This window comes from Caretta caretta, chromosome 28 (genome assembly GCF_965140235.1).
Source record: "Caretta caretta isolate rCarCar2 chromosome 28, rCarCar1.hap1, whole genome shotgun sequence".
Classification (NCBI taxonomy): Eukaryota; Metazoa; Chordata; order Testudines; family Cheloniidae; genus Caretta; species Caretta caretta.
In genome coordinates this window covers 11264781-11289770 of record NC_134233.1, presented here as the reverse complement: position 1 = coordinate 11289770, position 24990 = coordinate 11264781, and the positions used below count along the sequence as shown (strand labels likewise).

Below are 24990 nucleotides of genomic sequence, written 5' to 3'. Positions count from 1 at the left end.
ACCGCAGAAAGCTGCTTTCCTGTGCAGAAACTTGCCCATGTAGACAAGGCCGCAGAGGACTTCCATAAGAACGCACGACAGGTCATAGACTGGGTCAGACCAATGGTCCGTCAAGCCCAGTGTGCTACCTGAGAGCGACCAGTGCCAGATGCATTGGAGGGAAAGAACAGAACAGGCTTGTTGACCTGCAAGGTGAGGGTCTTTCACCTTTATATTTAACTTCATTGTTGTCGATTCCTACTTATCCTATATCTAACTACCCCTCCTCTGACGTCTCTAGGCAAATCAGGTGTGTCCCAATCCAGCTGAACTGAGGCAGAATTTGGGCCAATGTCAGTTTGGAAAAGGCCTGCTTCACCCAGCAGGTTTCTCAAAGTATCCGTTGCTGTGAACCGCATGTCGTGTGGATGTGTGAACTCCAAAGATAGCAAACATGAAAAAAAAAAACGCAAAGCCGGTTCTGAGGTTTCCAGAGCCAGGCCTGAGGGTTAAAGAGCTGTGCTCAAAAGGACAAGGGGGCTCAGCAGCTATAAAAAGAACTAGTTGCAAAAACAAAACAAAAATTACATGGAAAAAAAACAACCAAACAACAACCACCCAGACAAGCTCCCATCACTCGCCCATCACCATTGTAGATCTTGACATCTCCTGCCTAATGTGACATCTTTGCTTTGCGAACAAGAGCCCTGGGGAACTCTCTGGCTCTTTCCCTCTCACTGGGAAAAAGGTTCCACAACTTATCTCAAGTAATTTTCCTCCCAACAGAAGATTTATTTTAAAATTTATCCAAATAAATTCCATTTGAAATAGAAATCATTCCAGTCTATACTGGGTCTCTATTCTCGTACATGCTATTTCTCTCACCTTTTCCCCCAAACCTGATTCCTTTGGAGTCAGGTTTTTATTGCAGGATTAGCCACCATTTGCTATTTTGTGGGAGGGGGCTAGAAGAAAACCTGAATTATATTGTAACACTGAAAGTGATCACAGAATCAGCCTCTTACCTTACACTTATAAACTTCATGTGCAATTTCCTTGTTGCTGGTAACAATTTCTTCAAACATTACAAACTATAAACCTTTAGGGCAGTTTTCTCTTAATTCCCATTTTCACCCAGTGAGCTCTGTGTGAAGTCACATTCGACCATAACCTAGGAACCTTCCATTTCTGAGGGTTCATTTCTCCCTGGGTCTTCTCCCAGAAGTGTGGGTGGAAGGGGTCTCACACTACGTGGGAAGGCTGCATCATGAGAAAAACCACCTGTGCTCTACTTTCACACTTTCTAATCTTTCAGAGTAGCAGGAGGCGGAAAAGTGAGACACATGCATTAGACTCAAGAGCAAAACTAAGAGACCAAACCACAGACTCTGGACTCAGCATTCATGTATCCTGCAGTCTGAACTTGGAATCTGTTACATTCCCTCATTGGCTACCATCATTTAACCAACACAGAAGTGCTTCTTGTCCAGCAAGGCAGCCAGTTTGGGACCCATAGGCATGGCATGGCTCTGAAGGAATCAGCTGTTTCTCTCTGTGCTTCAGGAAACTTGGGATCCAAATGGTAAAAGACAGTTGTTCCCAGTTTCATCATGGCATCCTTTAGAAGTGTGAGCAATTCTAAAAACAGTTTACCTTGGCCACAGGTCACCATAGCGTCCATCTCTGGGGTGAAAATCAACCACTCGTACCTCTCATTTCTACCTGAGTTCTTGCCAAATCTTTGACCTTAGTTGTAGCAATTTTACACGGCTCTGGCGTAGAATTCTTCACCAACCACACAACATACCAGTAGCGATACTGAGGTAGAACTCCCCCAAATATGCCCTTTTGTTTCTTTAATCTGGTGGCACAGATTTAAATAAGGGACTAAATTCAGGTGCGGCTTAGAATCCCTCTAAGACACCAAATGTCAGGTATCTACTCAAAATGGGTGTCTTTCTGCAGCTCTATCACATTCCTCATGGATGTCATGTCCTACTCAAAATGGGTGTCTTTCTGCAGCTCTATCACATTCCTCATGGATGTCATTTCCTACACATTTACAGCATCTCCCAGGAGTGAGCTGAACAGAAATGTCACTTCCATTTTTCCCATCTCTACCTAGGAAGGGATTGCATTTCCCAAATAAGAGGCAACATGCACCTGATTAGGAAGGGAAGATCTTCAGGAGCAACCTCCTGCAGGGCATGGGCCACAACTGCTTTGGGAGGCAAATGAATGGGTCTTTTGCTTAGTTCCAAATCATTTACTAGAGAATCCTCTTCCCAGCCCCTTCGGGAAATATTGACCTTACCAATTGAAGAACAGGGGGATAGAGATGGTGATGGAGAATCCCTCTGATTTACCCTATGTTCTTCTGTTGTTACAGAGGGGAAAAGACATTTTTCCCTATCCCTTCCCTATTCCTGCTCTTTGTTATACTTCAATATATTTTAAGGGAGGAAAACGGGAGTAAAAATATCTGCCTTCAGGAAAACCTGAAGCAACAGCGCTCTGATGAACTCTGACAACTGGGAATGAAACAATATGATCCTGGTGGGGGAACTTGATGACTAACAATGGTTTTTAAATGGGGGAACAGTATAACTGTGATGCTCAGGCTTTGTTTAGACTAGGACATGTGATGGAGTTTAGGTCAGGTCAAGGGGGGGAAAGCTAATGCCAACCACTGCACCTCGGCTGCATCTGCACGACAACTGTAATTGTCTTTTAACACCAAGATCACTAACTTGAGCAGCCAACGCCATGTACAGTCCTAGTGGATGTAAGGCACGGGTAGTTTTTGCCTCAGTGTAGCTTGTTGGGAACAAACCTCTCTCCCCCACCTGGAGCTGATGAACATTCCTGGCTGGAGGGACACACGCTCCTTTGACCCAAAAGGAAAGGAGTTGATAGAAAACATCACAGGACTGACCCCAAAGAAGAGTGAGCTGCAAAAGGCAGGAGCAGGCAACTCATCTGGGGGAGCTGAGTAACCACGGTGAAGATGGGGCACAGATCACTAAGTGGGAATTAGCAAATGTGATTTAAAAGAAAAAAATACCCTTGGCCAGCCCTAGTCAAGGCATTTGTTACAGATCACTCCCATGTGGATTTTCTGATGTCTAATAAGGGTTGAGCGCTGATTGAAGCTTCTCCCACACTCAGAGCACGTGTAGGGCCTCTCTCCTGTGTGGATTCGCTGATGTGTGATAAGGGCTGAGCTTTGATTGAAGTGTTTGCCACACTCACGGCATCCATAAGGTTTCTCACCCGTATGGATTCGCCAATGTCTAATAAGGTGTGAGCTCTGCTTGAAGTGTTTCCCACACTCAGGGCAGCCATAAGGTTTCTCACCCGTATGGATTCGCCGATGTCTAATAAGGTGTGAGCTCTGCTTGAAGTGTTTCCCACACTCAGGGCATCCATAAGGTTTCTCACCCGTGTGGATTCTCTCATGTGTGAGAAGGTCCGAGCTCCCTTTGAAGCTTTTCCCACACTCGAGGCATGTGTAGCGTGTTCCTTCCAAGTTCATTCTCTCACGTGTAATAAGGTCTGACTGGCTACCGAAGTTTTCCTCTGGCCTCTGCTGACTCTCACAGGCTTTTGTTTTTTCTGGGCGTGCACAGCTCCCAGAATCATTCCCTTTGGACCTTCCTGACAACATCCCATGGGCTTCTACTCGCTCAGCATCTTCCTGCTGGGGTTCCTCCTCGTTTTCACTCACCATCCCAACACCTGACGGGAGACCGAGAGAATCCAGACGTAAGTCTCTGCCTGCGCCAGAGAGAAAGGAAATCTCAGAGAGAAGAACGGAAAAAGGGATGAAGGAACGAAAACGTGTACAGGACAGATCAAACCTATCAGGAGCTGATTTTCCCTTCAACCTTCCCCAGAGGAGAGAAAGGAAGGGATCAGTTCTGGGTCCGTATCTCAGAAGAAATCTCAGGGGACAGCAAGATTGGGGAGGGACCTGCTGCCAGTTGTCAGTCAGGATAGGTGGGAAGCCATGAGTGACCTCTGCCTAACGATTCCACATCTGCAGGGAACAATCCTGAACTTGGAGAGCTCACAAGGTCTTTGTAGGGCATCCCAAATGTTTCCTGTATTCACCGACAGTTTTGGGGTTGGTTTAATCAATGCCTCACCTATGAAGGCAGCTCTCGGGAGCACTTTTTTCTTAGAGCCATGAAGGTCTGGGACCCACGACTCCTCCCCTTGTTCCAGCTGCGAGATCACATCAGTTCTGGAAACTGGAAACCCTGCTCAAGGCAAAGAAAACAAGGGAGGTCAGTGGAATTTGTGGGATACTTGTCACAAAGAATATTCCATGCTTTTAAGCCCAGCTCACTTTTAAGTAGTAACGTCCCAAGGCCGGCTTCCTTGGCTCAAAGTGCCAGGAGATGATTATTATAAATCATATTCATTACCTTAGTGCCTAAGGGCCAACTAACAGTGGGTCCTCATTTTGCTAGGCACAGTACAAACCGAGAAGCATTGATGGCCCGTGCCCTGAAGAAGTTACAATCTAAATAGACAAGGCAGACACAGAATGGGGGAAGGGGTACAACCCACCAGCAGAGTGAACTCCGTGAAGGCAGAGTGACGGATCTGATCAACACAGGCCTAGGTCTTGAGACTATCGGATTTAATGTTACAACCAGGGCCAGTGTTTTCTGGAAATTGTCGCTAGGACTGCATTTTTTCCCAAAATTACTCTTTGTTTCTGGAATCACCGTTAATATCCGGAATTGCTGATCAGAGGGTGGGTGGGACACGCAGGGTCACAATCCCCCAGATTTCTCCCTGGAGACACCCGTCTCCTCCCCAGGACACAGGCTGGCTGCGGCTGAGACTTGATGCCAATTTCTTCCCTCTTCATACAAGTCTGGGATCGGCAGTGGGACGCCAGGCTCTCTCATCATGCTGCAGAGAGGACGGCACTCACAGCTGCTCGCGGCCGTGTCCACAGCACCTCTACCCTGCTCATCTCCCCTGCACACAGCTGGTTCATGCCCCGTCTCTCCTGCGCACAGCTGGCTCTAGGCTCTCAATGCCCAGTATCTGAGCCCCACCGCCCCCACACAGCCGGCTCCTGTCCCCTCCCCCCAAGGCACTTTCAGGCTTTAAAGGATTAGATATTGCTCACGTTTGTCAATTACTCTCTTTTCATTGCCTGCAAACTCTTGCCCTAATTATGACTGTTATCTGTATATCTAAGCCAGCCCTTGAAAGCATGAATTCTTCACAGACTATGATGCCGAGATGCGCCACATGATACCAGGAAGGGCTGCGGGATGGGTTTCCTGTGCAAGCTGGTATCACTACAGGGTGATGAATGCCAGATCTCAAGGCTGGTTATGCAGAGCTCCACCTTTTGAAGCTTTACCCAACGCAGAAAGGGGTAGTGACGGATTTCCCCTCATTCAGGAGACTGAAGACGACAGACTTTTGGGGGATAAACAGCTGAGTTTGAGCTGACTGAGGGGGGTCTTTCTGGGCTACAAACTCACAGGACCTGATAACCACCAAGAGGTAACCCTTTAAGAAAGGTTTTAATACACTTTGGAACCAATCAGGGATTCCCATGAGGACCGCTGAGGGAATGAAGGTAAACACGCATTTGGATGCTCTTCTTGTTTTATGAGAACGGGAACAGGAAGGGCAGGGATATCACTGAATGCAGGATCTCAGCAGTACAAGGTGTCAGGATAGCACCATATTGCAGCCCATTGGAAAACATAATCCCAACTACACATATAAAATGATGGGCTCTAAATGAGCTGTTTCCACTCAACAGAGGGATCTTGGAGTCACTGGGCACAGTTCTCTGAAAACATCAACTCAGTGTGCCACGGCAGTCAAAAAGCAAAGAGAATGTTGGGAATCATTCTGAAATGGATAGATAAGAAGACAGAAAATATCATATCGCCTCTATATAAAACCATGGTACACCCACATCTCGAATACTGCCTGCAGATGTGGTTGCCCCATCTCAAAAAAAGATATATTGGAATTGGAAAAGGTTCAGAAAAGGGCAACCCAAATGATTACAGGTATGAAACTCTTCTGTACGGGGAAAGATGAAAAAGACCGGGACTATTCAGCTTGGAAAAGAGACAAAGGGGGGATATGAGAGAGGTCTATAAAATCAAAACTGCCGAGGAGAAAGTAAATAAGGACGTGTCATTTACTCCTTCTCATAACACAAGGACTAGGAATCACCCAATCAAATTAATAGGCAGCAGGTTTATAAGAAACAAAAGGAAGTATTTCTTCACACAATGCACAGTCAACCTGGGGAACTCCTTGCCAGAGGACGTTGTGAAGGCCAAGATTATAATAGGGTTACAAAAAAAAACAAAAAACACCATGAGAAATCTATTGAGGACAGGTCCGTGAATGGTTATTAGCCAGGATGGGCAGGGATGGTGTCCCTAACTTCTGTTTGTCATAAGCTGTGAATGGGTGACAGGAGATGAATCACTTCATGATTCCCTGTTCTGTTCATTCCCTCTGGGACACCTGGCGCTGGTCACTGTCGGAAGACAGGACACTGGGCTAGATGGACCTTTGGTCTGTCCCAGTGTGGCCATTCTGAAATACTAGGGAATCTAATGAGTCCAGTGCAATGGGAGGGAGTAGGAAAATCCCTGGGTGTGGAGAACACTGGGAAATTAGAAACTATCATTCAGAAGCAACAGACTCTAAATAGTCTAGAAAAGCAGAATGTGAAAAATAAGAATCAGGGTCATGTGACTTCAGGAATGAGGGACTCAAAAAACCAAGTCTGCAGAGAAGAGAGATTGTGGCTAGTGCACATGGGGATGGGGGGAGCAACTCTCCAAGTCTCAAGGATTTTCACCAGCAACCGAGGCCATTGTCCCATGCACGGGGCAATCCGAAGCAGTGAGGAGTTGTGTCATCTGTAATCCTGGCTGAGTTTCAATGCTCTGCTGCTGGAGCTACCTTGTCTGGATTCCCCCAGCCAGCATTCAAGGTCTGTGTGATCAGTAACCCTGGACCAGCCGCTCTGACCCCAGCAGCCTGCTTCTTACACCCCAAGCACATTCTGGTCTGGGTGGAGAAGGCTCAGGGTTTGAGAGAAGGCCAGGGGTAGGAAGCTTCTGTTCGTTATGCTAGACCTAACCCCCCGTTTTACTTGTGCAAACAGGAGATATTTGACACTGTGAGATTCTGCTCCTGTGCTCTCTTCCCACAGCGTTCAGCAGCAGGGGAGGGTCTCTGGTCGTGTGTGTGTCACGGGCATGCTGGGGTGATGCTGGAACAGGACAGAGGAGAGGTGGCATTGTGGGGGTGGCATGAACCTCATCTCTTCCGTTCCCCTTCCAAGAACCGAGGGGACAGGAACCCTTACCCAGCAAGGTCACACTCTCACAGGTCTCCTGCATGATGTCTCTGGAGAAGGCTCTCTGAGTGGGGTCCAGCAGAGCCCCCTCTTCCCTGGTGAAATACACAGCCACCTCCTCGAAGGTCACCGGCCCCTGAAAGAGCAAGAGCCCCACACTCAGGACCTGCTGCCCCACTCACAGCCCCACTATTTGTGGGGGAGAGGAGCCAATCAAACGGAAACTCTGGGTGGACCGCAGCCAACAGAGTCCCACCCCCACCCCGCTCAGAGCATCCAGGAAACACCAGGGTGAGGGGGCGAAGAGACACCCCTCCTCTCTCCCAGCAGATCCATCACACACCTACTAGCCACAGACTGATACTGGAGATGCTGCCCCGAGCAGGGTGTAGGGAGAGATCTCTTGTAGGAAGCCCAACACCCTCCTCCTTGTGAAAAGAAAAGGAGGACTTGTGGCACCTTAGAGACTATCCAATTTATTTGAGGATAAGCTTTCGTGAGCTACAGCTCACTTCATCGGATGCAAACTGAGGAAAGTGTCGAAGAGCTTTTTATATACACACAAATCATGAAAAAAATACCTCCTCCCACCCCACTCTCCTGCTGGTAATAGCTTATCTAAAGTGATCACTCTCCTTACAATGTGTATGACAATGAAGGTGGCCCATTTCCAGCACAAATCCAGGGTTTAACAAGAACGTCGGGGGGTGGGGGGGGCAGGAAAAAACAAGGGGAAATAGGTTACCTTGCATAATGACTTAGCCACTCCTAGAGCTGGATATGAAGCAGGGGAATCTCCCCTAAGCCTGACTGGTGGCTTCCCCCTTCGTATTTCAAGGCACCCGCTGGTTAGTTGGGTCAGGCTCCAGCACTACGAGTCTGGTCCTTTTTCCCAGCCCCATCTAGGTAGGTTATTTTCTGTTCACCAGATTGGAGCATTTCCACCTCCGAACCTCATGGGTCTGTTCCAAGAATCTAGGCCACTTATTAAACAACTCCCAGCAGGTCTGCCACCCCCTGGCCTCCTCCCTTTCTCCACCCTGTGCATTTCCTGCCCCGCTCCAACCTCCAAACCAGACGATGCAAACCTTCCCCTCTCCCGTGTATTTGCTGTCCCTCTCTCTCCTGCAGGAACAAATCAGAACCCCCCACAATAACCCCTACCTGAGCTGGCTCCTCTGCAGCCATGTCGCTCCCTTGTCCCATGGGAGGACGGGATGAACCGGAAAGAAACATGAGCATCGTTCTGCAACCTGGCTGGGCAAGAAGGGCTGTTGTGGAAGTTTAGGAACAGGCATTAGTTCATTTCACATCACGCTTCCCCCAGGCTCTTTCCTTGCAGAGCGAGATCCGAGATTCTGCCATGCTGAGAAAATGCTCAATCTCTGGATTACAGCAAAGACCTGGCCCCTCCTGCCAGGCTAGGCCCACAGACACACTTTTAACCTCCTTTCTCCCTCCCGCATCCCAAAACAAAGTCTCTGAACGCAATCCTAGAAAAAAGCAGAACCAAAGGAGTCCCTTTCGAGGATTCCCTCGGACACTGACCCCACGGCAGCCACACCCCAGCAGGAGGGACATGGAGTCAGGAACTGGGTTTTCCTCTCTCTCATCCTCGTCTTGTCCACAGGAAAGCGATTCTCCCCACAGTGCAGTAAGACATCTGTCTGGGCAGATGAGAGAGCTGGAAATCTCTTTCAAAACTCTTTTATCCCACGGACCCTGTCAGTCTCTCTATCTCCTTTTCCCTGTGCCCTCTCAACGCCTGTCTGCTAGGAAACTCTCATTCCTGGGTTGTTTGCTCCCCCAGGGCTGGATTTGCTCCTGCAAATGGCAGGAGAAATGGGGGGGGGGCTGTTTGTGGAGAGTCATTTTATAGTCCTTCACTGCCTGCCTGGGATTTCCCCATTGCCTGCCTAGGACCCCCACCTGCCCTCCACCAGGATCTGCCAGCCCATTTGCCTGGGACCCCCTCCTCCTCCCAGCAGGACCCCCTGACACTTTACAGGAGGACCCCTCACTCTGCGCCAGGGACCGCCCCACCACAGTGCTGTGCACTGGGCATGGCAATGGTCCCAGGAGCCAGCTGGGCAATCCCAGACAGAGCCCCTGGCACAGCACCAGGCAGCGTCTAATCCCCTGCCCCACCTGCCCAAGAGACCCCCACCCCACTGGTCTGCAGCCAACAGGCCCCCAGCGATACCCACCTCCAGGACCTATAGCCTTAGGGCTGGGCACTTCAGAACTAACTCCCGAAACCCCAAACCCTCCAGAACCCACCAACCTGACTAGGGCTCCCCCCTGCCCAGCCACCCTGAGGCCTCTCCCTACCATAGTGCCCCTTCAGCTCCCGCTGCAATCTCCCCACACAGACACCTGCCCCCCCCCAGCAACAATGTTCCCTCACAGTGTCTGGTAAGTGGATAGAAAGTTATCACCACCCCCTGCTGGCCAGTCACACAGGCAGAGGGAGCCCGGGGGGACGCCTCTTTAACAGGAGAAAGGAAGCCATGGAGGGCCAAAATAAGTAAGACATTTCCATACTCTGTTACTAGCAAATAATGGCCACCGTGGATCCACCCCAGAGTTGGCTACATCTTTGCACTGCGGGAAGCCCCCCCTCACGGAGACCCATGGAGGGCGATAGGTTCCCCCCAAGGAAGGACAAGTTGCTAGGATTTACAGACATGGGGAACAGCCCCAAACCCAGGAGGATTTTTAATTGACATTTGATGATGACATCGTAAGAGGGAAACCTGAGATTTGAGATCAGTGTTCAGAAATGAAAGAGAAAGGGTGGAAATCTGAGGGATTTTGGATCCATTTATGCAAATTATAGAGAGGAAAGTGGAAAATGACTGGGATTTTATAGCAGTTGTTGATAGGAGGTAAAAGCTGAGTGTATTTCCCACCACTATTTGGTCAATGAATAGAGCGGAAATGGGCAACATTGGCAAACGTTTTAGATCCATATTCAGGAATCTGAGAAAAGGTGTAAATCTGAGATTTTCGTCGTAATTTATAATTACAGAGACAGGGAAAGCTCTCAGGGGCATATTCAATTAGAAGTAGACAACTCGAGTAAAAGTGGGGCAAACGTTGAGGGTATTTTTTAGGAATCTTTGAGACGTACAGAGAAAACGTGTCACAAACTACGCAACTGAGAACATGGGATAAACGCCAAGACCGGGGGGGGTTTTATGTGGCTATTAAAGAACGAGCTGGAAAAGGGGGACCGTTTGTCATATAAAATACAGCCTGTCCAATACACAAACAGAAAGTGATGGTCCCCCCCGGCCCCGTTCACCTGGGCAGCAGGGAGCCCTCTGAGGGGCTGACTGAAGGGGGCGGGGGGGGGAGCTGGAGGGCTCCCTGGGGGCTGGGAGGGGGCGGCAGTGGGGGATGGGCAGGTGGGGGGCAGAGAGTCACTTTCCTGCCCCCCCCGCCAGCGCTCCCCCCCCCGGGGTCTCCCACTCACCGGGGCGGGTCCCAGCTGGACAAAGCCCCCCCCCCCGGCCGGGCACGGGGGGGTTAATGACGGGCCCCACCCCGCACAGACCCCGGAGGGGAGCCGCAGCTGCTCCTGCGACAGATGCGACACGAGGCAGCGCCTGGTCTGCTCCGGACTCCGCCCCCAGCGCTGCCCCGCCCCCGGTCTGCTCCAGGCCCCGCCCCCAGACGCTGCCCCGCCCCCGGTCTGCTCCAGGCTCCGCCCCCCGGCGCTGCCTCGTCTCGGGTCTCTCGGAGGAGCAGCTGCGGCTCCTCCGGGGTCTGTGCTGGGGGGGCCCGTCATTAACCCCCCCGTGCCCGGCCGGGGGGGGGCTTTCTCCAGCTGGGACCAGCCCCTGGCTCTGCCCGCCCCCGACCCGGTGAGTGGGAGACCCCGCGGGCGGGGGAGCGCTGGTGGGGGGGCAGGAAAGTGACTCTCTGCCCCCGGCACGGCTGGGATTGGGGGGGGGCAGAGACTGGGGCCCGGCGGGCGGGGTCCCTTGGGGGGTGTTGGGGGGAGAAGCCGGAGTTGCGGGGGGTGGGGGTTGAACTGTCTCTGTGCAGCCAGGAAATTCCCGGGGGGGAAGTGGGGGGCGGCGGGGGAGTTCATTGGATCCCCTTCCCCCCCCCCACGGGCACAAATGCCCCCCAGTTTTCCCCTTTTCCCTCTCGGTAGCTCCCACGTGGTTGTAAATTCCCCCTCACCCCCCCATTGATCCGCTCTCTCGTCTCCCCTGATCCCCCCCCCCCCGTCTCTCCCTCCTCCTCACATGTCCATTAAAACTCCCATCCCGTGGGGGGGCGGGATTTCCTCCCCCCCCCCGTTTTATCCGCAGCGATTTGTCCCGGTGTCGGTGGGAAGTTGGAGCCCGGAGCCATCCCCCAACCTGGCTGCCCCGGCGTGGGGGTGGGAGGAGACGCCAGGTCTCTGCCGGGGCGGGGAAGGGAGGGGCCGTGTCCCCCATGGGGCTGCCCCCAATCCCCACTTGCTGCCCCCCAACTGCAGCACCGTTGCCCCCAGCCCCCACCTGCCCCCCACCTGCCCATCCCACACTACCGCCTTTTCCCCTCCCCCAGGGAGCCCTCCAGCTCCCTCCCCCGCCCCCTCCAGTCAGCCCCTCAGAGGGCTCCCTGCTGCCCAGGGGAACGGGGGCAGTGGGGGGGGACCATCACTTTCTGTTTATGTATTCGACAGGCTGGATTTTATATCACAAAGGGTCCCCCTTTTCCAGCTAGTTCTTTAATAGCCACATAAAATCCCCCCCGGTCTTGGCGTTTATCCCATGTTCTCAGTTGCCTAGTTTGTGACACGTTTTCTCTGTACGTCTCAAAGATTGATAAAAAAGTTTCAGGGGACTTGTGGCACCTTAGAGACGAACCAATTTATTTGAGCATGAGCTTTCGTGAGCTACAGCCCACTTCATCGGATGCAAACTGTGGAAACTGCAGCAGACATTATATACACAGAGACCATGAAACAATATCCCCTCCACCCCACTCTCCTGCTGGTAATAGCTTATCCAAAGTGATCATCAAGTTGGGCCACTTCCAGCACAAATCCAGGTTTTCTCACCCTCCGCCCTCCCACAGAAACTCACTCTCCTGCTGGCAATAGCTCATCCAAAGCGACCACTCTCCTTACAATGTGCATGATAATCAAGGTGGGCCATTTCCAGCATAAATCCAAGTTTAACCAGAACGTCGCCCTGAGTCCTTCTCCATCCTGGTTGGGAAATTAACCCCCTGCAACAATGATCATCTTTCCCTCTCCTTTGAGAATCATTTGTTCCCTCCTTTCTCTCTGTTAAAAATGTTTGCTGATAAGAGACAAGCCATATATTCAATACCCATCAAAGCCAGGGGCCTCCCCCTGTTTGGGGGATGGGTGGTTCCCAGTTGGTAACAGGAGAGTTGGCTGGACCCTTTTCTTTTCTCCAGCTGGCACGGGATGAGGAGGTCCCTCTGAGTGCAGCGTGGTCCAGAAGTATCCCAAACCCCATGACAAAGGGTCTCCGTGAGGGGGGGCTTCCCGCAGTGCAAAGATGTAGCCAACTCTGGGGTGGATCCACGGTGGCCATTATTTGCTAGTGACAGAGTATGGAAATTTCTTAGTTATTTTGGCCCTCCATGGCTTCCTTTCTCCTGTTAAAGAGGCGTCCCCCCGGGCTCCCTCTGCCTGTGTGACTGGCCAGCAGGGGGTGGTGATAACTTTCTGTCCACTTGTCAGACACTGTGAGGGAACACTGTTGCTGGGGGGATGCATGTCTGTGTGGGGAGATAGCAGCGGGAGCTGAAGGGGCACTATGGTAGGGGGAGGCCTCTGGGTGGCTGGGCAGGGGGGACCCTAGTCAGGTTGGTGGGTTTTGGAGGGTTTGGGGTTTCGGGGGGTAGTTCTGATGTGCCCAGCCCTAAGGCGATGGGTCCTGGAGGTGGGTACCGCTGGGGGCCTGTTGGCTGCAGACCAGTGGGGGTGGGTGTCTCTTGGGCAGGTGGGGCAGGGGATTAGACGCTGCCTGGTGCTGTGCCAGGGGCTCTGTCTGGGATTGCCCAGCTGGCTCCTGGGACCATTGCCATGCCCAGTGCACAGAGCTGTGGTGGGGCGGTCCCTGGCGCAGAGTGAGGGGTCCTCCTGTAAAGCGTCAGGGGGTCGTGCTGGGAGGAGGAGGGGGTCCCAGGCAAATGGGCTGGCAGATCCTGGTGGAGGGCAGGTGGGGGTCCTAGGCAGGCAATGGGGAAATCCCAGGCAGGCAGTGAAGGACTATAAAATGACTCTATACAAACAGCCCCCCACCCCATTTCTCCGGCCTTTTGCAGGAGCAAATCCAGCCCTGGGGGAGCAAACAACCCAGGAATGAGAGTTTCCTAGCAAACAGGCATGGAGAGGGCACAGGGAAAAGGAGATAGAGAGACTGACAGGGTCCGTGGGATAAAAGAGTTTTGAAAGAGATTTCCAGCTCTTTAATCTGCCCAGACAGATGTCTTACTGCACTGTGGGGAGAATCGCTTTCCTGTGGACAAGATGAGGATGAGAGAGAGGAAAACCCAGTTCCTGACTCCATGTCCCTCCTGCTGGGGTGTGGCTGCCGTGGGGTCAGTGTCCGAGGGAATCCTCGAAAGGGACTCCTTTGGTTCTGCTTTTTTCTAGGATTGCATTCAGAGACTTTGTTTTGGGATGCGGGAGGGAGAAAGGAGGTTAAAAGTGTGTCTGTGGGCTTAGCCTGGCGGGAGGGGCCAGGTCTCTGCTGTAATCCAGAGATTGAGCATTTTCTCAGCACGGCAGAAACTCAGATCTCGCTGTGCAGGGAAAGAGCCTGGGGGAAGCGTGATGTGAAATGAACTAATGCCCGTTCCCAAACCTCCACAATGGCCCTTCTCGCCCGGCCAGGCTGCAGAACGACGCTCACGTTTCATTCCGGTTCATCCCGTCCTCCCATGGGACAGGGGAGCGACATGGCTGCAGAGGAGCCAGCTCAGGTAGGGATTATTGTGGGGGGTTCTGATCTGTTCCTGCAGGAGGGAGAGGGACAGCAAATACACGGGAGAGGGGAAGGTTTGCACCATCTGGTTTGGAGGTTGGAGCGGGGCAGGAAATGCACAGGGTGGAGAAAGGGAGGAGGCCAGGGGGTGGCAGACCTGCTGGGAGTTGTTTAATAAGTGGCCTAGATTCTTGGAACAGACCCATGAGGTTCGGAGGTGGAAATGCTCCAATTTGGTGAACAGAAAATAACCCACGTAGATGGGGCTGGGAAAAAGGACCAGACTCCTAGTGCTAGAGCCTGACCCAACTAACCAGTAGGTGCCTTTAAATATGAAGGGGGAAGCCACCAGTCAGGCTTAGGGGAGATTCTCCTGCCTCATATCCAGCTCCTCACAAGGAGGAGGGTGTTGGGCTTCCTACAAGAGATCTCTCCCTAGACCTTGCTCGGGGCAGCATCTCCGGTATCAGTCTGTGGCTAGTAGGTGTGTGATGGATCTGCTGGGAGAGAGGAGGGGTGTCTCTTCGCCCCCTCACCCTGGTGTTTCCTGGGTGCTCTGAGCGGGGTGGGGGTGGGACTCTGTTGGCTGCGGTCCAGAGACCCTCCCCTGCTGCTGAACGCTGTGGGAAGAGAGCACAGGAGCAGAATCGCACAGTGTCAAATATCTCCTGTTTGCACAAGTAAAACGGGGGGTAAGATCCAGCATAACGAACAGAAGCTTCCTACCCCTGGCCTTCTCTCAAACCCTGAGCCTTCTCCACCCAGACCAGAATGTGCTTGGGGTGTAAGAAGCAGGCTGCTGGGGTCAGAGCGGCTGGTCCAGGGTTACTGATCACACAGACCTTGAATGGTGGCTGGGGGAATCCAGACAAGGGAGCTCCAGCAGCAGAACATTGAAACTCAGCCAGGATTACAGATGACACAACTCCTCACTGCTCCGGATTGCCCCGTGCATGGGACAATGGCCTCGGTTGCTGGTGAAAATCCTTGAGACCTGGAGAGTTGCTCCCCCCATCCCCATGTGCACTAGCCACAATCTCTCTTCTCTGCAGACTTGGTTTTTTGAGTCCCTCATTTCTGAAGTCACATGACCCCGATTCTTATTCTTATTTTTCACTTTCTGCTTTTCTAGACTATTTAGAGTCTGTTGCTTCTGAATGATAGTTTCTAATTTCCCAGTGTTCTCCACACCCAGGGATTTTCCTACTCCCTCCCATTGCACTGGACTCACTAGGTTCCCTGGTATTTAAGAACGGCCACACTGGGACAGACCAAAGGTCCATCTAGCCCAGTGTCCTGTCTTCCGACAGTGACCAGCGCCGGGTGTCCCAGAGGGAATGAACAGAACAGGGAATCATGAAGTGATTCATCTCCTGTCACCCATTCACAGCTTATGACAAACAGAAGTTAGGGACACCATCCCTGCCCATCCTGGCTAATAACCAGTCATGGACCTGTCCTCAATAGATTTCTCATGGTGTGTGTTTTTTTTTTTGTAACCCTATTATAATCTTGGCCTTCACAACGTCCTCTGGCAAGGAGTTCCCCAGGTTGACTGTGCGTTGTGTGAAGAAATACTTCCTTTTGTTTCTTATAAACCTGCTGCCTATTAATTTGATTAGGTGATTCCTAGTCCTTGTGTTCTGAGAAGGAGTAAATAACACTTCCTTCTTTACTTTCTCCACAGCAGACATGCTTTTATAGACCTCTCTCATATGCCCTCTTGTCTCTTTTCTAAGCTGAAAAGTCCCAGTCTTACATATCTCTCCTCATACAGAAGCTGTTTCATACTCCTAGTCCGGGTTTTTTTGCCCTTTCCTGAACCTTTTCCAATTGCAATGTATCTTTCTTGAGATGGGCCGACCACATCTGCACACAATATTCAAGATGTGGGCGTACCATGGATTTATATAGAGGCAAGTTATGTACTGTCTTATTATCTATCCCTTTCTTAATGATTCCCAACACCCTGTTCGCTTTTTGACTGGCTCTGCACCCTGAGTGGATGTTTTCAGAGAACTATCAACAATGACTCCAAGATCCCTCTCTTGAGTGGAAACAGCTAATGTAGACCCCATCATTTTATATGTATAGTTGGGATTATGCTTTCCAATGGGCTGCACTAGGTGCTATCCTGACATCTAGGACTGCTGAGATCCTGCATTCAGTGATATCCCTGCCCTTCCTGTTCCCTTTCTCCACTGAACCCCACCAGCCCATTCTTAGTGTTCCCAGCTTCCCCAGGACTCTCTCATTGTGTCGGGACCTCTCTCTCTCTCTCTCTCTCTGCAAGAAGCAGTTCCAAGGAGACTTGTCCTCTGTCTGGAGTCTTCAACTTCTGGGACATGGATTTACTTTCTCTGTGTTTTAGGAGATGCTTTGAAATTGAGTGTCTGTGACATTAACCACAGTGCAATCTTGACTGCTTGAACAGCTGTTTCCCCTCAGTTGCCCAAGCTGGGGTGGTTTTACACTGCTTTACTGTGAGAACAGCCACTCCTGGGCAGTTAACACCCAGTCTCCAGCATGTAACTCGCTGCCAGCTACACAGTATTGAGCGCTGTTAGTCAGCGACTCACGAATTACAGTGCACCACAGGAGAACCCCAGAAAATTCTCTGGTCCCGGACTTTTGTGCATCTTTCACTGTCCAGCACACTACTGAACGACGCAAGGTCATATGAAGTCTGTCATTTCATCAGTGGAAAATGACACGTGCCAGCCTTGTTATCCCAAATGGATTTTCCAACACACTTTAATCCCAACACACTGGTTAGATGAAACAATAAAATGAGATGGCTAACTACCGGCAAAAAAACCATATTCATTGACTACAGGTAATGAGGTATAAAAGCCAGAATTGTTTACAAAAGAAATGCAAGATAAAACCCAAACTAACATCTAAGTTAACAAGCTAAAACGGATACAAAGCAAATGTTTCTCTCACCATATCCTGAGGCAGGCTGGCTGTCCTTTCAGCCAGAAGTCCCCCTAATTCGCCCCTGCTGCCAAGTTCAGTTTCTTCAGGAGCTGTCATGAGCAGAGGAAAAGGGGGAGAGAGAGAGTCTCAAGCATTTTCCTCCCCTCTTTTTATAATTCAGTCCTTTGTACGACAAACAACTTCAGTTCTCAGCTGAGTCATGGTGACCGGCTGTCTGTTGTAGATATGAGCTTCAAGTGGTCCCTGTGAAGGAATGTAAATGTCTTCTTCACACCTTCCCCCTCCTGGAGAATGGCAATTTGACCAGCTGCTTGCCTTGCTGTCTCTGAGGAACTGGTCTGAGGGTGTTCCCCAGAATTGTAACTTTTTCACCAATATGATACAGTAAAATCTCATAATTTTACATAGTGTTGCTACACATATTTTAACAGGAGGATAATATTCTATAGATTATGCATTTTCAAATGATACCTCAAACAATCATACTATGTAAATAATTGATCATAGTTTTCTAGAAGAGTGAACATAGGGGTTGTGACAGGGTCAGGCCAGATGGCTACGTAGGTCCCTTTTCCTTGGGTAAAGTAACAGAACAATCAGGAACCTTCTGGAGACCAGTAAGACAGGCTGATTAGAACACCTGCAACCAATCAAGAAGCTACTTGAATCAATTGAGGCAGGCTAATCAGGGCACCTGGGTTTTAAAAAGGAGCTCACCTCAGTTAGTGAGGTGCGTGTGAGGAGCTGGGAGCAAGGGGCGCGAGGAGCTGAGAGTGAGACCATGGACTGTTGGAGGACTGAGGAGTACAAGCATTGTCAGACACCGGGAGGAAGGTCCTATGGTGAGGATAAAGAAGGGGTTGGGTGGAGGCCATGGGGAAGTAGCCCAGGGAGTTGTCGCTGTCGCACAGCTGTTCCAGGAGGCACTCTAGACAGGTGCATTCCACAGGGCCCTGGGCTGGAGCCCGGAGTAGAGGGCGGGCCCGGGTTCCCCCCAAATCCTCCCAACTCCTGGTCAGACACAGGAGTCGTCAACCTGGACTGTGGGTTCAGAAAAACGGCCAAGCTGAGGGCTGCCGTGAAGCTCCAAGGCGAGCAAATCCGCCCATAAGCGCAAGACCCACCAAGGTAGGGCAGGAACTTTGTCACAGGGTACAGACTGTGCCTGTCTGTGTGTGTTCCCAGCGGATATGTGGGTATTTCAATCTCTCATAAGCAGAGTGCTCAGCATCTTCAGGGACCCAGGGAGCTGGTCCTGGGAATTCACTGGTTTACTAGGTGTGACGCTGTAGGGAATTGTGAGACACTTTAATCATAATAATTAATAATAAAATACCAATATGATGAAATTGCAATGAATCATGCTAGATATGCCATGTAAGGTGTCAGTGAAAATGCTATGATTTTCCAAGTATGATCATTTTGTTTCTATGTTTTGTACCCCCTTTGTGTTGTGAGTTATAGACATGTAGGGTATATCTGTATTTCCAGACTTGTGCAGTGTTTCTGGGTGACACCCCCGGACAGACTGGCATCAGCACTGCCGAGCCTCTTCACTGGCCTGTCAAGGGTCATCAGCTGTACAATGAGCCCATGAAAAGAACCAAGGGGATACGCCTATTGAGTCAGCAAGACATGCAGGGGTATGCCTGTGTACTGAGACCTCCAGGGCTTTTCCATGCCATGTGCTGTGAAGCTTGTGTTTGGGACACAGGAAGTACAAGCCACAATGCAAAGGGAATAGAAAGGGCAGCTGCATCATCTTCATTTTCTCTTCAATCCCTCTTCCTACCTCTGGAGCAACTTCTCTGCAAACTGAAGCCTTGAACAAAGGACTGTGGATGTGTTCCAGACGGACTTTCAAGCCAGGAACTCACCAATACTGTGAAGAACCCGATATATAGATTTCTGAATGTATCTGACCTTTCCTTCTTTCCTTTAGTTTAGAGGCTAAAGGATTGGCTGGCAGCCTGGTATTTTGGGTAAGATCCAAACCTTTTTTTTAAGGTCAGGCTTGACAAAGCCCTGGCTGGGATGATTTAATTGGGGATTGGTCCTGCTTTGAGCAGGGGGTTGGACTAGATGACCTCCTGAGGTCCCTTCCAACCCTGAGATTCTATGATTCAAACCTGTGCTGACCTGGTAATATGGCTGACCCTTTGGGGTCAGAACGTTGTGTTTCTGTGACCAGAATTTTTAAATAAGCTCTCACTGTACCGAACATAGGTGCTGATTGGGAGTCAGAGAACTGGAATGCAATAAAGGGGGCTGTGTGATCTTTTTCAGCTTCTCAATAACCAGTGTGGGGGATCAGAAGCATAGTTTGTGAGTGGTCGGTGATTTTAACTTCAGTGTTAGCCATCAGTTCTGGGAGCATCTTCTCTCCCTTTTTTAGCCTGCCCTGACCTTAGCGTTTTCAGTCAGGACTCCCCAAGGCACACCAGGTCACACTAAGCACTGACTGTTTTGTTTTTTTTATGACAGAGTCTTATGCAATCACCTGAACTCCTTTGTTTTCTTTCATCTGAGCAGGGTTTCCCATTTCCAAACCTGATGTGTTTTCCCAGCTGGAACAAGGGGAAGAGCCATGGGTCTCAGAGCTCCAGGGTTCAGAGGAAAGACAGACCCTGAGAGCTCCCTGCAAAGGTGAGGAAACATGAAACCAACTCAGAATCTGTAAGTGCCTGAAGGAAACATATGGGATGCCCTACAAAGCCCTTGGGAGGTCACTCAGTTCATTATTGTCTCTAGCAGGGGTCATAACCTCAGGGTAACTATAGCTCATGGCTTCCTGTAGATCCTAGCAGACATCAGGCAGTAGCTTCCTCCCTTCCCCCCATGAATTTGGATGGGATGTGAAGGCTGAATTGATCCCCTCCTCTCTCCCATTTAGCGGAAGTGTTTGGAGGAGTTCAGTTCCTGTTTTTATTTGACCTCTCTCCAGCACTTTTTTTCGTTGGCCTTCCCCTTTCCATCCCTGTTTGAGGTTTCTGTCTCTACCGCAGCAGGTGATGCGATGGCATGTGAGAAAGAGGAGCAGAATTCTCAGCAGGAAGATGCTGGGCAAGTCGATAAACACAGAGCATTATCACAGAGATCGAAAAGGAACGTGTCCAGGAGTCATGAGAGGGCCTATGAATGCCGTGAGTGTGAGAACCTTCAATCGCAGCTCAAACCTTGTTACTCATCAGAGAACCACACAGGGGAGAGGCCCTATGAATGCTGTGAGTGTGGGAAAACCTTCTCTTGGCACTCAGCCCATGTTAGCCATCCAAGAATCTGCACAGGAGATCAACACCATAAAAACCTCTAGGGCTATCCGTACTTTTTTTTCTTTAATACTTTTCCTGATTCCCACATAGTAACTTTTAAAGTTGTTTGAACTGTTTGCAGCACCGTTATCCCTCAGTGTGTCCAAATGAGTGGCCCATTTTTGCCTTTTGCAGTTCACCCTGTTTTGAGGTGGACCCATTTGTCCTTCCTATCTACTCCATTGTCTCATGAATAATTTGAGTGTGCTCTTCCTATCAGGAACCAGGGAGCATCACATCTATACCATTCCTCCTATTGCAAAATTATTGTTCGGAATCACCAATGATTCAGATTATATCATTGCCAGTTGTTCTCACGTTGCTCTGGGTTGTGCTGAAGAGCAGTTATATTGGGAACTTTCCCAATTATATTTAAAGGAAGAGGAGCAGGGGCAGGAAAAGAAGTGTCATTTCAGCCTCTGTGACACTGGAAGGAGATGGGGTGACTCAGAGATTCCCTCCTTCCCCATCACTCCAGACCTGTTAACTCTGCATGGCTCAGACAGGAGGGATCTTCATCACATTCTATCCCTCCACTTCTCAAAGTGTCACGTGATGAAGCGTTGTCAAGGTTCCTCCCCCACTCTGAACTCTAGGGTACAGATGTGGGGACCTGCATGAAAACCTCCTAAGCTTATCTTTACCAGCTTAGGTCAAAACTTCCCCAAGGTACAAAATATTCCACCCGTTGTCCTTGGACTGGCCGCTACCACCACCAAACTAATACCGGTTACTGGGGAAGAGCTGTTTGGACGCGTCCTTCCCCCCAAAATACTTCCCAAAACCTTGCACCCCACTTCCTGGACAAGGTTTGGTAAAAAGCCTCACCAATTTGCTTAGGTGACTACAGACCCAGACCCTTGGATCTTAAGAACAATGAACAATCCTCCCAACACTTGCACCCCACCTTTCCTGGGAAATGTTGGATAAAAAGCTTCACCAATTTGCATAGGTTACCACAGACCCAAACCCTTGGATCTGATAACAATGAAAAAGCATTCAGTTTTTTACAAGAAGACTTTTAATAAAAAATAGAAGTAAATAGAAATAAAAAAATCCCCCCTGTAAAATCAGGATGGTAGATATCTTACAGGGTAATTAGATTCAAAAACATAAAGAACTCCTCTAGGCAAAACCTTAAGTTACAAAAAAGATAGATAGACAGAAATAGTTATTCTATTCAGCACAATTCTTTTCTCAGCCATTTAAAGAAATCATAATCTAACACATACCTAGCTAGATTACTTACTAAACGTTCTAAGACTCCATTCCTGTTCTGTCCCTGGCAAAAGCAGCATACAGACAGACACAGACCCTTTGTTTCTCTCCCTCCTCCCAGCTTTTGAAAGTATCTTGTCTCCTCATTGGTCATTTTGGTCAGGTGCCAGCGAGGTTACCTTTAGCTTCTTAACCCTTTACAGGTGAGAGGAGCTTTCCCCTGGCCAGGAGGGATTTCAAAGGGGTTTACCCTTCCCTTTATATTTATGACAAGCGTTCTCAGCTGTCTGTGCTTGGAGACGATGCTTTGACTTCTTTAATACTATATCAGAGTCGCTATGCCTGGAGATGAAAGTGTCAGAAACCTGGAAGGGGAATTCAGATGGATCCCAAGCACCGTGTGATCATTTGGAGTTTAAATCCCAGGTTCCATCAATTGGTCAAGCCACTTCTGGCAAGGGGGCTGTTTTGTCCCCCATTATGGGACATTTAAAAATTTTTTAAATAACCTAACTAATTCTATGGCATGGGGAATGGTCCCCTTCATGATGCAGATGTTGAGGAAATAGAAGTGGGTTTTTTATTGAATTTATCCTTTGTAGGTGCTAAAAAAAAGTGTATGAAATGAAATCAGTGTTGGAAATCTAATAGCTGCAGAAAAATAGCTAGTTTTGAATAGAAACTCCAGCTCTGATAACTAACAGGGCTGTATCCAGTCCCTTGCCTGGAATTGTGCCACCGAATTAAAGAAAAGCTGGGTATGTTTCAGGAAGCCATTCCTCACTAACACTGCTGAGATTTTGAGTGCTTTTGTAAAGGATTCTATTTCAGAGAAGTGTACATTTACCCTAACCAAGGCCAAGGATTTGGAAAGAACTGGGGTTGAATGAGTACACGCTCCGTTCTTGGTTTCCATCCCAGTAAAAGAAGCTCTGGTGACCAAAGACCCAAGGAAAACTGTTTGTTTGTACAACTCACTGATTACAGATCCAAAGCATGCCAGGGTTAGATTGAGAACAATCATCCTTCACCATTTGGATCCAAAGAGAGAGAGTGCTTCATAGGACATTCCCTCCTCTTGGATTCCAAACTGGGAGCCTGATTGGGTAATGTCAAAGTCAGATTCAGGACTCACATAATTTGTCAGACCATTCTGTTTATTAGCAAAGCACTTTGCCAATGCACCCAGATATGTGAGCCCCCTGCAAAGGCTCAAGCTAACTTATTTATACAGATAAGCCAATTGAACATAAGAGACAAAAGGAAGCAGAAACTGACAAATATACATACATATCTTACTTGCATACGAATGTTTACCAATCTCCCAGCTCAGTAGGAGCTCTAAGTTAATTAGTTTGAGGACCCATTGTCTCACACTCCTTAATGTTTCTCTTCTTGACAACTATATTTCAACAAACCCTTCAAGTAGCATTTCTTTAATGAATTCTAATTTCAATATAATTCATTCTATTTTCACAGAAACAAGGACTTTCAGGCTGTGGAAATGATGGTAACCAATGAGGCAACGAACGTGTCCGGTTCCAATTTCAGACTTCCAGATACTCGCATGTTGAGTCCTGATTCTCTGGTTTTGTGTCTGATGCTCCGGCTTCACAATAAAGCTGATGTTGGCACAGCTGCCCCAATGTAGCTGCACTGGTGTAGCATGCTATTACAGATGCTCTAAGCCAATGGGAGAGATCAGCTCCCGTCGGACTTCATTAGTCCAGCCCCCTCAAGCTATATGTCCTGCTGACGTAGCGCTATCTACACAGGGCGTTAGGGCTGTGTAACTACATTGCTCAACTCTGGATTTTTCACACCCCTGAGCAATATAGTTATACCGATAAATGCCTTTAGTGTAGGACAGCTTTCTCTTGTGTTTTATGCATTTACATCCCTTCTCCTCTACCTCCTCCTACTTTGAAAGATTAAAAAGTGTGAAAAGAGAGATTTTTTTTTCCTCATGGTGCAAACATTCCCACATCGGAGACCCCTTCCACCAACACACATGGCAGAAGAACCAGCGATATATGAACTCAGAGAATTGGTTGGGACCTACGTTGGGACAAACCAGAACTAAAGGAAAGGTTCAGTTGTTGGCAACGGGGATTAAAAGAAAATGAACTCATATGACAAGAATTTGAGCTCTTTGAATATGTTATTGTTTCCAATGAAAATGAATTGATTGGTTAAAGAGTAGGAGACTAATTGTGTGATAATCTGAATCACTTTGTAAAACAAAGTGTCTTGTTTTTTGTTTTGTTAGTCATACAGGAAGTGACAGCTGATCTTGAAAAGTTAATTTGCTTTAATTTACCCCTTGTAGTGTAAGGAGTTCTGGTAGAAAACCTCACTCCAATGGTTGGGGTGGAAGAATGTGTGTGAGAGTGTATAAGTGAATATTGGCCCAGTATAGATTTTAAATTTTTGTGTTTCAAATAGAACTTACTTTGCTTAGTTTCAAAGTCTATTTCTAGTGAAAGCAAAATTATTCAAAGAGACAATTTGTAGAAGTTTTTACAAGTTCTTACACTTAGACTGTAAGGGTCACTGACTTCCCCACTTCTCTAATTTGCAAAGGAAAGTCATCTGTCATAGGATGTGTTCAGCAGGTAGGAAAGTTGCAGTCCTCAACCACCAAGGAAAGGGCTGAAGTCCATTACCTTTTAGGTCAATAAGCCATCTAAAGTCTGGTCTATGCTGAAAGGCGATGTTGACATAGCCACCTCTCTCAGGGGTGTGAAAAGTCCACTCCACTGAGAGAAGTAGTTAATGTGACCTGAGCCCCAGCGTAGACAGTGTTAGGTTGTCAGAAGAATACTTCCAGTGTTTGAAGTATAGACAGAGCCTGAGACAGACTGATCCCCTATGGGAAGTGAGTCATGACATGAATTCCAATTTTGACCCATTTCCCTATATGTGAGAGAGGTACTAGTATGGAGGGCTAAGCCAGCTGTCCGATCGCCTGGTTCCTCAACTGTAGCTACAGCTCTTAGTACCCATCCACCCAAAGACTGAGAGAAACGGAGAGTTCCAACCATTGTTATTTTAGTATCTTATTGTTCCTTTCTCTGTTTTTTGTGCTGGCCTTTCTATTATATCAGGGTGTGAGGGTATAGCTCTGTTCATGTTATGACAAAGCTCTGTCCTTGTCTCTATGGGTCCCACGTTTCCTGGTGGATTTTGCTAGCCTCAGAGGCTCACT

The 24990-nt window shown here is 49.1% G+C and overlaps 1 protein-coding gene across 1 annotated transcript; it reads right to left on the bottom strand.

The window, feature by feature from the left end:
* Positions 1 to 2830: 2830 nt before the first annotated feature.
* LOC142070240 (uncharacterized) lies at positions 2831 to 7391 on the bottom strand. The gene is made up of 3 exons (XM_075123795.1): positions 7358 to 7391; positions 4128 to 4241; positions 2831 to 3756 (listed from the first exon to the last, which is right to left on the bottom strand). The coding sequence occupies exons 1-3, from the start codon at positions 7389 to 7391 to the stop codon at positions 3056 to 3058; spliced, it is 849 nt and encodes a 282-aa protein (XP_074979896.1). The 3' UTR covers positions 2831 to 3055.
* Between the last annotated feature and the right edge of the window lie 17599 nt (positions 7392 to 24990).